Genomic DNA, 14,414 nt, shown 5'->3' on the forward strand with positions numbered 1-14,414 from the left:
TGTAACATTTTTTCCTCTCCAGCTATTGATGTCCATCTTATTTAATTTTTTGTTTTATTTAGTTTGGTGTGGTTTAGCAATCTGAAAACAGTTACCATTACTCATTCTAAAAAGAGATACAAAATCGGAACATTTCCAAATTTGAAGCATTTCTTAAAAGGAGCCTGGATTCAAAATTCTGACTTTATCAAATGCTTCTGGCAATGTTGAAGAAATCTTCTGGGAGAAATTTGATAAACATTTCTGGGAGGGACAGCAGGGTGCAAATGTCAGGGTGCCTCTACTACTATGCGCGTCACCAACCTGATTTCTGAACAATGCTTTTGCACACTCAGGGTTATTTGTTCCAGCATTTGGAGCTCTAATTACAAAAATCCAAAATTGCTTCTACATTCTTCTCTTCCATGACCACCCCAATATTTTTCAAACACAAGGATTTCTTTCAGTGATAGAAACTGGAACCTGAAATTAATGCACACAGAGAAAATAACAGCATTTCAACTTCTGCCTTTATTTTTTTTTCCTTCAGACAAACAAGTGCTACAACACTGCCTGTGTCCAAAGCAAAAGTCCTGGCCTCCTTTTCTCTTCTTCCAAGGGTGCCAGAAAAATGTAAACAATATTTAAGATGAATTTCTGAGTCCTCTGAATTTTCTGTCAGCCTTTAGAACAATATTCATTAGTTGTTTATACCAACATTTAAGAGCATAAAGAGTAAAAAGCCAGGGGTCTGGGGCATTTATAGGGAGTGTTCAGATTGTAATACAATCTTGTACCTGCATCGTTTTCAATCTGGCAGAGAGAAACATTGCTTTAGGAAATGGGTCATGTGGGTGTATAAGTGCTTCGTGGAGAGGCCGGATATGCCGTGGTTCTGGTCTGAGTACCACTGAAACACAAAGGGAAGAAACCTATTTTATTCTTACAGCTATATGAGGAATGACTTTTTGTGCTCTCAGGACCTGATAATTTTTCTAACATCATGGATGAAATTCTATTTAAGAATACTTGCATAAATAAAACAGTTTACATGCAAACTTCTGGAACAGAAAGATATAAAGCCCTTTTATTGACCCTCACTACCGTCTCATGTTTTTCAAACTTTTATTTGCAATCTCAGTGCCTGAGCTTTCCCAGGGGCCCACATCCTGGGGGACCAGGAGGCAGGCCCAGTTCCTGAGCTGAAGTGCTGAATTGATTACTTTGTTTCTCTGGAGTTTGGTTTCCTCATTTGAAAAAAATGAGAGGGTTGGTTTTGATTTTCTCTAAGGCGCTTTCTAGCTCAAAAATTCCATGAAGCGTTTAGCTTCTGAATCTAACTCCTCTCCTCTCCTGCAGAAAATTCACAACACATGTCATGGTAAACACCCTTCCTAGGAGTTAAACACAGTATCATTAAAAAAAAAAAAAAAAAATCCAGGGAAGTGGTATTATAAATTTAAACTTTATTGCTGGAATGATGCCACTAAGAGTAATGTTTTCACTGAATAAAAATGGCTACTAGTTATTGATGTTACGCCACATACCAATGAGTTGAATTTACTTTGGGAGTCACCACAAAAAAAATGGGGTGAAGAGGGGTTAAAAAAACTTCAGAAAAATCTCACCTTGCCTTTGGTAAATGATTTTTAAAAAATTTCCAAAAGATGGGGATTTCCTTTTCTAGGTTCTTGTGCAACATGAGCAGCTGAGGGAGACTGTATGCTCCTTGAAGAGGGGGAAGGGCAGCTCCCAGGGGTAGAGTCTCCCTTGCTTTGGCTTTTGCCTAATTTTTCTCTCGGTATCCATTTCTCATTCCTTGTGCAGCTGGATTTCACAGCTAACTCATTCATTCATTCACTAAGTAAAAATATGAGTGTCTGTGATGAGCCAGACATGTTCCAGACACTGAGAACACAGAGATGAAAGGATTCTTTAACTCCAAGTGGAGCTGCCTGACTTCAGGGAGCCTCTGAAGTCTGATAATATTCTGTGATTGCTTCTTCCTGAATAAACAGAAATCTTCTAGCTGCTTCGGGACACTCAGGTTTTACCGGGACTCTAAGCTCACAGCTACTTATGTACATAGGATCACAGAACTACTGGGCGATATGAACTAGAAGATCATTTAATCTTGTGGACGCCCTTATTTTATATAGGACGTGATGGGGATCAGTAAAGGTGACATGGTTTGCCTAGTGTCCTTTGAGGAGTTTATAAAATATCCAGGATTCATTTGCTAATGTTCTGCCTACTCTCCCTCACAGCCTATTTGTCAGGTTTTAGTGTAAATAAATAAATAAGAAGATTCTGCTTTTTAGCTTAGGGGTCTAAGGCCGTGAACGTGAGTAAAATGAAATTATGTACCATTGCCTGGAAATCCACTTGTGCATTAACCAGAGCTTTAGCAATCTGTGCTGAGTTTTGAAAGTGCACATTATCTGCAACAAAGAGAGAGAGTTGAAGTGCTGTTAAATACCAGAAAGCATAGAGTGACAATGTACTGCCTGGAAATGAACACCAACAATTATCTAGTCATGCAGTTGACATTGTCAGCAGTGAGTAATCACACTCGTTTCTGGAAATGTCCCTGACTCTTAGGTACTGACCCTGAGCACAGGCATAGGAGGATGCTTAATGTTTCTTAAACAAAGTGATGCTGGCTCAGTATTTTTATGTGTAAGAGTCTTGCTTAAACCTCACCATCTGCTGTTCCGTGGATGAGAAGATAGTCTACATTTCTGAAATATTCTGCTCTTGCCATCACAGTTGAATTCTGGAAAAGAGGAAAAATTAACATTTTAGTTGCTGCAAGTTCTAATAGAAAACTAGCTAAATCATTGTGCAATGGACTTAGCACCAATACTGAAATTATGTATTGCTTTGGTTGATAAATATTTAAGAGTCAGAGAAACACATTTTCATCATCATTTGCATTACTTCCATCTGATTCTTAGTTTGAAAAACTGAACGTTTATGTGTCATATGTTACATATGAGTGAGACCTTAGGCATAAATGATGCCCGCTCAAGCTGTGTAGGGGCTGGGGGTGGGGAGGAGGATGAGGAAAAGGGAGGTTAGGGAAGGGAAAATGAGGAAAGAAAAAAATCAAACCCAAAAGGAGTCAATTCCTTTCTGGTGAGGTGTTTTGCAGCTGACAAAAGATCATCTTATTTGCTTGGGGACCCAGCAAAAGTGTAAATTCCGAATGATTGCTTTACAATTATTTAGCACATCTGAAATAAATGAATGATCTCAATAACACAGGAAAAGCTTACTTTGTAATGCTCGAGGTTATCGTCCTTTGTTGGGAGGCCCATGAATCGCTCTGTGTAGATAGATGCTGTAAAATACACAAGAATATGTTGTTTTCCCATGATGTGTGTCATTTCACTAACCAACAAGACCCCCAAGTTGGATAACAGCTCCTCAATCTTCCAGGCGGAGCTGTCCAGGAAGGTTCTCTCTTTCCTTTACTGTAACTCTCCACCCAAGTTATTTGCTCTGCAAGTTGCCCATATGGGGCTGGAGAAGCAATGCAGAAGGTTATGGAAACAGAAGCGCTAACATTAGAAAGGCTGGTCTTAAGCTTTTTCACTTTTACCCAAAGTTCTTAAGTGGGAGGAATGTTGAGCTAGGAATAACCCCATAGAATGACCTCAATATATTTTAAAAGAAATCACAAATGCAGCCACTTCTGGTACATTTATTAATGTCTTAATTAATGTGAGATAGAATTATGTCCCCTCAAGTCTTTCTCCCCCAAAACACACACACACACACACACACACTTTTTTTTTCTCTGAATAAAGATTCCCTACACATTGCAACTGTCTCATTTCTACCCCAACACAAGGAAGAGGATCTGATGAAAGCTAATTTTTGTGCATTTATTAGAGCTAATTCCAAACAATCATCCTACATTGATGTTAATCATAAAAATAGGCACACAAGGATAGTGTACTTTTCAAACAGACTTTTTTCTTTCTTTGATTTCTGGGGCAATGTTGACTGGCAGTTGCAAACTGTGGCATGGAGGTGAATTGGTTGGCCCTGGCCTGACTTTTGCTTAAGATGCACTTAAAATCCAGTTAGGCTGCACCTGTGTGTCTGCAAAAACAGAGGGAACTCTGACTTTAAAGACTTGATTCATCAGGAAGCATGAGGTTTCTGGGACAGAATAACATAAGTTGGATTTTGGAAGACTCCTTCCTGGTCTTAAGATTTCTTTGATTGTTGCAACATGATTATAATGAATCATATAAACAACTTCATTTATAGATTATATTTTTCCCAGAGATGCTGGGGTGAATTTTACTGCATAATTTGTTTTCCTAGCAACCTTAAATATAGAGTAATTATGTGTTAAATGTTTTTGCAGCAACATTTATGAAATGTTTCCATACCGTAGTATTCCCAGCTGGAGACTGGAGCCACTGCTATTCCGCATTTGAAAAGACCAGTTCCTGAGGCGAGGGCCAGTGATGAAACGTAACCTCCATAGGACTGCAGAAACATTGTTACGAGTCAGTCCCAGATTTACTTTCATAAACTCTCCAACATATTTTTTATAGCAATTCTACTCAAAATAAGTGTGAATGGGAACTGGGGAATATGGCAAGGGTAGATTAAATGTCTGTCCTGCACCCTCGGCAGCAAACTCCATCAGACATTAACAGCAATTTCATCCCTAGTCAATTATGAATCCTTGGTGTGCTGATCAGAACATGGTAGGGGCAGTTTAAGAGAGAGATATAATTGCAACTTTTCTGCAAAAATCGCCCCTCCTTTCCAACCAGGGCCTTGCTACAGGCCAAAAACAGGATTTTTACTTAAAAGAAATTCACAAAAGAAGAAGATCCTTTCCAAAATGAAAAAGCAAGATACTTCTCTCAGGGTGCAAAAGTCCTGTGAGGTAGAACTTACATCTGTGGATTTACTTATTTTCATAACAGAACAGCAAGGGAAGAACATAAGAACCTTTTGGATAGAATTTGTGTATAAGGTAGAGTTATATATTCTGTTTCAAGGATTTCTGTTTGAGCATAGCAGCTCAAAGGCAGAAAAGTCATTGGTGTCTTTAAAAATCTCACGTTTTCCACCCTCCTCAATCTAATGGAAAAACAAAGAAATAAAGAGAGGACACAAATTAGAGAGTCAGGAGCAGGCTCAGCACTCATCAGTTTTCTTCCCCAAGGAATCAGTAGTTAACACAGAAATGTGACCCTGATGACAGGAGGAGATGTGTTCCTGTGTCACTTGGATATTTGAACCTTTCCCTAAACATGGAGAAATGAACAGAGTATCACAATAAAGCTGCCTCTCCTGCTGGGAGAAAGATTTGGTCTGTGTTTAACATGCTGGAAAAGAGATGTTTCTTCTGGGAATATGGATTAGGCAGTGTTCTGGGACATGGACCTCCCAAAATGTATGTGCTAGATTAGGAAGGGATTTATATCTCAGTGTTTATTCTTTCCCCAACACAGAAAAGTCCCTACAAATCAAGAGGACAGTGTGACTCTCTAACTGAGGGCGTGCCTTGTTTTTAGGACCTTATTACCAGAAACTATTGGAAATCTCTTGCTCTCGGGTCACGCACAAGAGATTGAATCATCCTTTGCCACCAAAAAGGCAGGCAGTCTTGAGAGAGAGTGAAAGAGGGTGGAGTGAGAGCCTACAGGGCAGAGGAGAGATGAGACAGACACACGGTGATAGCAGGCTGCAGGTCAGTGGCTTGGGTCTAGTTTTGACGCATGAAATACATGGAATGGAGGAATAAGTGAAACTGTTTTGCTGAATTCAATGGTTAGAGGAAGAATGCTCTAACTAGTTTACAGTTTTAGGTTTCCAATCTTATTGAGGACCCTTGGCTACAAAACACACACTAAAAGAGGCAGCTCCAATTATACCATGACCTCCTTTTATTATACTTAGAGAGAACTAAAAAGTATTTTAATAGGGGAAAAATATATTTTAAAAACAGAAGGGACATGTGGGTTTAAAAATCATTTTGATAAGTGAAAATTCTCTATCTGGATCAAATTTCACTTATAATGTAAAAATAATTTGTTTTGATTAGTAGGTTAGCAACAACTATTACTGAAATGAAAGATTTCTTCTTCCTTCTTAATTTTAGGTGTAAGCCAACGTAGAGAAAGCCTGAGTCCTTTGGAAATATTATTACTGTTTACAGTTTTATTGGAAAAGTGTGTTTGCTGTAATGTATAATACTGGATTCTGCTTCTCCTCTCCTATGCACCAGAAGAGAAAATAGCATAGAGTGATATTTGAAGTTAAAGCCTTTGCATATAGTAAAACGGGTTTTGAACATTTCTGTCCCAAATCTCAGGAATTACAAAAAATATTAATCTGTATTTACTCAGTGATTAGATAACAGTGCTGTATCTAAATAAAATCTTCCTGTTTCCAAGATGAATGCAAATTGTCTCTAGGGATTTGTAAAAACAAAACTAATGTAGCAGCAGCACAACAAAAGAAGGTGTACTTTAAATTCGCAGGCGGCTTAGAAAAGCTATTTCTATTGTAGAAATAAAGAGGGGAAAAAAATCACCCGAGTTGACTTTTTTCTGCTCTCCCATGGGTGGGGCTCCGAGGCAGAGTGGGTGGCTGCAGCAAGAAAAGAACCCACGGAGCAGATTGGCCATGAGAATTCTAGAATTTTGTCCTTTGCACTTAGATGCCTTGCCATTTTGTTTAAATGAGGGATATCTTTAAAAACACTCTTAGAAGGGCACAGAGTTTTGAGGGATGTATAGAATGGTACTCTGATGGGAGCTAGAATGCACACTGGAACATGTTACCCACAGGCGATAATAATGACTAGCTAATGTCTGTATGGCCAAGGTTACTGCAATTGGTCCCATAGTCTCCTTTCTTCCCCCTTCCACCTCCCCCTTGCTCACTGGCTCTCTTGATGTTTTTTGAACTCTCCAAACATGATCTAACCCTAGGATTTTTGAAAATGCTGCCATCCTCTGCCTGGAATGCTCTTTCCCCAGAAATTGGCATGGCTCACATTTTCCCCATTTTAAGTCTTAATGAAAAAGAAAAAAAAGAATTCTTACTTGTTCTAATCTAAAATTGCACCAACCCTGTACCATGCTCCTTGCTCCTTTTATTTTGCTTTTCTCCATATCACTGATCATCATTTAACATCCTTTACATTTTGTGTATCTTGCTTAATGACTTTCTCCCCCATCCCCAACTCAAAAAAGGGTAGAGATTTTTGTCTGTCTTATTAATGAATGTATCCTTAGCACTGAAATACAGTAGGAAGATAATAATATGTGTTTAATATATGACTTTCCTATTAATTCATCTAACTCTCACAGTGACTTGGTGAGGAAATGACTGTTGCATTTCACGGTGAGGAAACTGAGGCTCAGGCTAAATTTATAGTAAGCCGTGGAGCTGTGACTCAGCCCCAGGATGCCTGACTGCAAATCATTCCACTTTCTCTAAGCCCTACAGTAGGCCACCCTCTTTGGGAAGTTTTAAGTTCAGAGTCTAATATAGTCTCATTAGAGGTGCATTTGTCCTACTTTTACATCGTTGATCACACATAGCAATTCAAATTGCTTATAATTAGTCACTGGAAGAGAAAGGAACTAAGATTAAATCATGAACTAATGCTTATTCAACACCACCTGGCTAGGTCTATATTAACAAAGCAAAGCCCATAAATGAGGTTGTTATTCTAATAATTTAAGCAAAACCCCTGCTGCTCTTCAATTGTCAGAATAATTGCTTCAATTTTTCTTTGTATAAATCAGGTTTCTTCAACCTCAGCACTGTTGACATTTTGGTCTGGATAGTTCTTTTTCTTTTTTTTTTTTCTTTTTGTGGAGTGCAGTCCTGTGCATTGTTGATATTTAATAGCATCTCTGGCCTCTCCTCACTAGACGCTAGTAACACTGCCCCAGTTCTGACAGCTAACAATGTCTCAGACATTGCCAAATGTCCCCTGAGGGACAAAACTGCTGGTCAGAACCACTGTCATCACAGACACTTCCTAGGCATAGTGCTGGGTACAGAGTGGCTATCTAATAAGCAGCTAAAAGCAGGGCTAGTGGAATTCAGTTTGTATGCCAGAAAAATGAAAGAGCAAGATAAAAATCCCTTCTCCTTCCCTTCTTAATCTGGATAACAAAGGGAAAGCAGGATTTGCAATCATTGATCAACCGACTAGAAAGAAAAAAGTGTGGTTAATGTATTTCTCAGGCCACTAAGGTACCTAATGCTTCGTGGAGTAAGATACTTATAGAACACAGCAATGGCTAAACAAACCCACGTCGTCATTCTCAATATCTTTCTCTTCCCTTCTCCAATTTCCCATATAGGTCTCTGCATATTATACTATAAGAGAACACTCAGAGCTATGACCTATTCCTGCCCCCTGCTTCACTGCCTATATCCATGCTTCTGGTATTTGTTGCCAGTATTGTAGTTCTCCTAGCCCCTTAGACCACTCCTTCCCCATCAAACCATCCTTCACTCTGCAGCCAAGAGTATCTTTGTAAGGTTCCAATTCCACTCCTTTTGGCTTCAAGACTGTCAAAGAGGTGTCCATGGAATCAAATACTTTTTGGTAATACTGTATTAAACAAAATTTATCAGAATTCTTTACTATTGTTCCATAGAGCCTATATACATTATTATAGACCTCATATTATATTTTCATATTATATAGACTTCATAATATAACAAATTATTAGACATTATTAGAGAACACCCCCCCAAATTTTCTGGTACTGATATAACACATTTGAGGAAACACTGATTTAAAGGATTAAATTCATTGACTTACAGGATTTAAATGTTTAAACAGCATTATAGATGTGTAAGATGGCTGAGTATTGTGCTAAACATTTGAAAAACAAAGCTGAAGAAAGACAAAGTCCATTCCTTTGATGGGCTTACATTCTCATGAGTGAAACCAATGCACAGACAAGATAAAACATGGTAACCTCTACAAGAGCAATATAAAGAGCTACTGGAGCACAAAAAAAGTCACATCTGAGGTGGGTCTTAAAGAACATGTAAGAGTTTTTTCATTCTGGAAAGAGAAAGACATGGAGAATGAAAGAAGAGGATGGAGATTGCAGGTACAAGGAATAGGATTGTAACTCATGGAAACAAGGAAACACAGACATTAGTCATATTATTCATAAGGTGTGGAGAGAAGTGGAGAGAGAGGAAATTAGAAAAGTAGGTGGCAACCAGATTGCCAGGGACCTTGCATGCAAGGAAGTGTGTTCAGGCACTAGGCTTAGGTCAATGTGTAACCCCAGAAAATGTATAAGCAGAAAAGTAACATGATAAGAATTGTGTTTTGGAATAACAACTTCATAAGCAGCACTGAAGCTTATGAGGCCAAAGCAGGGAGACTAGTTAAGAGGGAATTAGGGTAATTAAAGCTCTACCACCCAACACATGACCCATAGAAGTGGACCCTCAGGTCCCACCCAGGAGTACTGAATCAGAAGCACCCTGGAAACTCTTCTAACAAGTTCTCCAGGTGATGCTTATGCAAGCTAAAATTTGAGAAGCTCTGGTTAAATTACATATAAAGAAATTTGAACTAAAACAATGTTGGCGGGGATGATGAAAATAGATTCAAATGTTTGAAGGCAGAACTACAGAATTTACTAACATAATGTTGGCATCTGGAAGCAGGGGATGTTGAAAATACCTCTGAACTTACTAATTTGGGTGACCAGGGGTGTGGTAGGTCCTTATTAAAGATAAGAACTTGTTTTAAAGTAGACTATAATGAGTTTAGCTTGGGCAAGTTAAGCTTGAGGCCTTGGTAAGCCATTGGGAAATATGATCAGTAAGCATTTAAAATGTGGAGCTCAGAAGGTGGGGTGAGGGCTAGTGGCAAGGATCTGGCCATCATAGTCATCTTTGAAACCACATGAATTTCTTCAATGAAGTGAAGAACACTGAGAATCAAGACCAGGCCCAGAAAATCACTGACATTTAAAGAACGAATAGAGTGTAATGATCACAGAAACAGAAAAATGAGAAAAGGAACATGCCACAGAGCCACGGATAGGGCCCACTCTCCTTCATGTGATGAGCAGATTTCTTAAATCATCAAACATACATGGTTCTCTACCAACCTACCTATAGCTAGAATGTTCTAGAAATAAAGTTAAAAGTTCAACTTTTTGGTTACTTCATAGCCTGAAGTAAAAGCAAAGTGAAACTCTAAGCAAAATGTTAATGATTATATGCAAGTGTTCAGCTTGCAATGTGAATCTTTCAAGGATTTGCTTTAGGAAATTTCATAAAAATGGATGATAAGAAAGGTCTTATCTGCAATGTTCCATTATAAAAATATTTCATTTATTTCCACCCATTTGAATTCCATTCTGTTTAGATACTTTAACATTTGATAGTTTTAAGAAGGACCAAATGGCTTGAAGTAACAACTTTCCACATATTCATGGCAGCTCTTCATCTGGTCACTGAGCTGGGAGTGGAGCAGAATCCTGCAGATTCCCTTCAATATCGGGTTTCATTCCCTCCATCTTGTGCAGGCCGCTTTCAGAGAAAACAGCCAAGAAAAACAACCCAAGCACAAATGGCTGCAAATTGACTTGCAAATGTACAAATTCAGACCAAAAAGTGAAACAGGAAATCTTCTTGGAAGTGTAATTATCATAATTTATAATGGGCAAATCTAAACTCTTTCCCATATTTCTCTAAACTTTTCAGTGACTTCATTGCCTATGACTGATAAGTGCTGCCACTTCCTTTCAATGTGTATTTTATTTTATTTTATTTTACTTTATTTTTTACTTTTTTTGTCTTTTTAGGGCCACACCAGTGGCATATGCAAGTTCCCAGGCTAGGGGTTGAATCAGAGCTGCAGCTGCTGGCCTACACCACAGCCATAGCAATGCTAGATCTGAGCGGTGTCTGCAACCTACACCACAGCTCATGGCAGTACTGGATCCCTAAACCACTGAGTGAGGCCAGGGATCGAACCTGTGTCCTCATGCATACTAGCTGGGTTTGTTACCACAAAGCCACAAAGGGAACTCCTAGATGTGTATTTTAAAAACCCACTCAGCTCTTCAAACATGGGAAATTATCTCCATGACCTATAAATAGTAATAATTATTTCTCTCCCATTAGCACAAATTAACATTAGATCTGGTGAAAGAATTTGATTACTAAAAAGAATCAAAATGGGCAAGATAGGACTAGGAAAGGCTGGGTCCTAGGGAATTTATGTATGAAAGTTCCTGTAATTTCAAAATTTATCTTAGCTTTTCATAAAAATGAAGGGATGAAACATAAAAGGAAAGAAATACATTAACCCTAAAATAATAAAGGAAACTAAACTTCAGATGAATACAGTTCAGTTCGGTATGCTCATAATCTAATACCAGAAATTAATGTGTCAATTATGAGTTAATTTGCTATAGGGAAGAAGCTAAATGATTAAAAAAAGGAACAAACACTTAAGCCACCACTTTGAAGCCCAGATAGTACAAATTGACTTGTTTCCATTGACAGATCAAATTATGTTGCAACATTAACATTTCATGAGAAACCTTATAAGCGAACACTTTTGAAAATGATTGCCGAACTGAATAACAGGCATAAAGCATATAAAACAACTCACCCAGCCCCATATGGCTATTCTTTTTTCATCAATGAAACCCATTTCTATGAATTTTCTAAAGTAAAAGAAACAAATTTTTAGAATTTTAAGTGTGTACACATGACATTTACTTCATTACACAAGCATATTTAATCCAAAGATTTAATAGAAGCGCTACAGTTTCTTTGTTTAAACACATGCATAATAAGACTACATTTACAAATAATTAAAAGAATATTACCATGTCTTCTGCAAAGGATAAAAGGATCCTTTAGACTCAATGGTACATCCCTGGAGTTAGTATTTTCAGGGCTGGTTAGTACTTTTCTAATTGTGCTGGTGAGTTACTTGGGACTCAGAGAGGTTAAGAGACTGGCTCATAGTGACATCAGAAGTAATAGCACAATGAGTAGGACCAAATCCCAAATCTCCAGTTTTTGAGAGAAAGAGTTTTGTCATTGCTACTTCCAATTTTGTTAATTTCTCATGATTTGGACTGTGTAGATGTTAATGTGAAAGAATTTCAATCTCAAATGAAACTGAAAGATACAAATGGAAAATTTCATGCATGTGACCTCAGGAAAACAAAATTTTATGACTGAGGGACTTATTTCCATATACACCTGATTTACAGAAAACTGATAATATTTATATTTCCTTAAATGATAGGGAGTTGGTCAGGGGTTGTGCACATCAACCTTGGAAAGTTTTGCTTATGGTTTACAGAGATGTGAACAAGAAACGACCCAAGATGGGTTGGTTCCTCAAAATATGCTGAATTGAGCTTTCTTTGTATGACTGGACTTGTCTTGTCTGCTTGGGGAGTATTCAAAGATGATCTATTTGTTTTTGACTTTATTAGACTCTCACTGTATTCTCCCCTCTTTATATTCCCTGCCTATAAATACAGCCTAGCCTGAACCCTCAATGAACTGGCCTATAGATTGCTACAGTTCATGAATCCAGAATTGCAATTCCTCTGCTATTCTGAATAAACTCTTTGTTTTGTTCTTATTTTTTTGACAATTGTGAGCTTGCCTCATTTTAACCTTCTATTTAGGTCGACAGGCATAATAATCAGTGTCTCATTTTTGGTCACATTCATCCATGGAAAAATATCCATCCTTTTCCCATTTCGCACTTAGGTACCTTCAGTTTATCATGATGTGGACAATTTTATGTATCTTTTAAGAGGAAAAACATGATGCACTGGAGTCCCTCAGAGAAAGAGTCTCCATTTGAAAATGAGTTTGAAATCTCTCTTCAGGAGCCACCTCTGCCATGCTGAAGGGCAAACGTTAAAAAGTCCTGGGAAGTCCTCAGAAATCTAATTGCCTCACTGGTGCAAAACAAGAATGACTGAGGCTAATTTATTCCGTGCCTCCATGAGCTCTGGTGTTCCAGAGCAAGTGTGATTTATTGGGGGAACTTTTTGATTAAACTCAAGAAACTCTCAGAGAAGCAGAGACAGTGGAAGGAAAAAAGCAAAGTGAATGAGCCATTCCAGAAACCTGGATGGGGCCATGAAGGAAAAGAGGGAAAAGAGACCAAAGTCACACTCATGACCCCAGAAAAAAAATACTATTTTTTTGTTGCCTTAAGTGCCCTTAATGCCCTTTCTCATTCTTCTCTGGAACTAGGACGGAATGATTTTCTTCAGTTGAATAATGGGATTTCTTAAAGGGATTTCACAGTGACCATTTTGCTTGTTGCATGGATTCAACATGCATGTTTCTAATTTGTAGAAGAGTTGGGCAGATGCCCGGGACCAACAGATGGGAAGAAGCCCCGTCAGTCACAGCTTACTCGACACTGATTCTGAGGGACACTGAGGAGCCTACAGGGGAGAAATGCAGTAGCAAACAGCAAGTTGCTACCTGTGTGGAGGTAGAGAAATGAGTGGCAAATTGTGGCATTTCGGCAACTCTTCCACAAACTTCAAAAGCCAAGTGAAAGAAAAGAAGGTGCACTTTCTTTGTCACAACAATAATCTTGCTGTTTGTGCTTGAAGACCCTTCTGAGCCATAAAAATCAATCGTGATTTTATGATCTCCCAGAAGCTAGCAATCATATTGCCTTGCATCTGGGGTAAAAGCAAATAACAGGTGATACACGAGAACAGGAAATTCTTAACTGCTCCCTTCCGAGGTTTATTCTGAAAGGATGACATTTACAGGAAATGATAGTGCAATAGTTAACATGGAAATGAAACATTAACACTTAATGTGGCAGAACTAGGTTAAAGGTTAGCTAGATAATCTGAGCACTTTGAGATCAACAAGGCTCTATAAAAGTTACCTCCAAATTCTGAAGAGCTTCCAGGAGGGTTATCAGAAATACTATTGATAATGTGGTTAAATCAACAAAATGCTAATAACAAATGAAAAGGCATGTTTTTCTAATTTGGGGCACTGGACTGGATTTAACAACTTATCTCTCATAAAAATGGCCCTAGACCAAAGGTCATTTGGAAACCTTAGTGATCAATCATTCTTCTATTTTGGAAATGTTCTTATTGATACCATGTATAAAGTATGATATGAGATTTTTTTTCTTGTATAATTCTTCCTTACCACTAATCCTGAATTTATATACAATGCCAAAATTGTGGGAATGTCTAAAATGCCAAACCTCACACAAATAAGCAGATTTGACCCTCTAACTACTGAAGTTTTCAAGTCTCACAAACACACCATTCGCAGAGGAGCCTGAAGAAAGCAGATCTCAGTTTTACTTAAGCTTTGGACTCCCAAATATCTCCTCTGGGGGTCTCTTTTATGTATAGTCAAAATTTGAT

General features: G+C 38.2%; 1 protein-coding gene across 2 annotated transcripts in view; it reads right to left on the reverse strand.

Annotated features, from left to right (window-relative positions):
• Positions 1–491: 491 nt before the first annotated feature.
• FAP (fibroblast activation protein alpha) overlaps positions 492–14,414 on the reverse strand; it is a 70,977-nt gene continuing 57,054 nt past the window's right edge. For both annotated transcript variants that reach the window (XM_005671884.4, XM_085001274.1), the window contains 6 exons: positions 11,639–11,693; positions 4,386–4,485; positions 3,258–3,322; positions 2,683–2,755; positions 2,347–2,420; positions 492–889 (listed from right to left, as the gene is read on the reverse strand). In XM_005671884.4, coding sequence (XP_005671941.2) covers positions 788–889; positions 2,347–2,420; positions 2,683–2,755; positions 3,258–3,322; positions 4,386–4,485; positions 11,639–11,693 — 469 coding nt within the window. In that variant the 3' untranslated portion in view covers positions 492–787. The remainder of the gene's footprint in view (positions 890–2,346; positions 2,421–2,682; positions 2,756–3,257; positions 3,323–4,385; positions 4,486–11,638; positions 11,694–14,414) is intronic.

The sequence above is a fragment of the Sus scrofa genome, chromosome 15 (assembly GCF_054392235.1).
Source record: "Sus scrofa isolate SSC_HxYL_T2T_F1_AM1 chromosome 15, Sscrofa_HxYL_maternal_Yorkshire_Landrace_v2.0, whole genome shotgun sequence".
Taxonomy (NCBI): Eukaryota; Metazoa; Chordata; class Mammalia; order Artiodactyla; family Suidae; genus Sus; species Sus scrofa.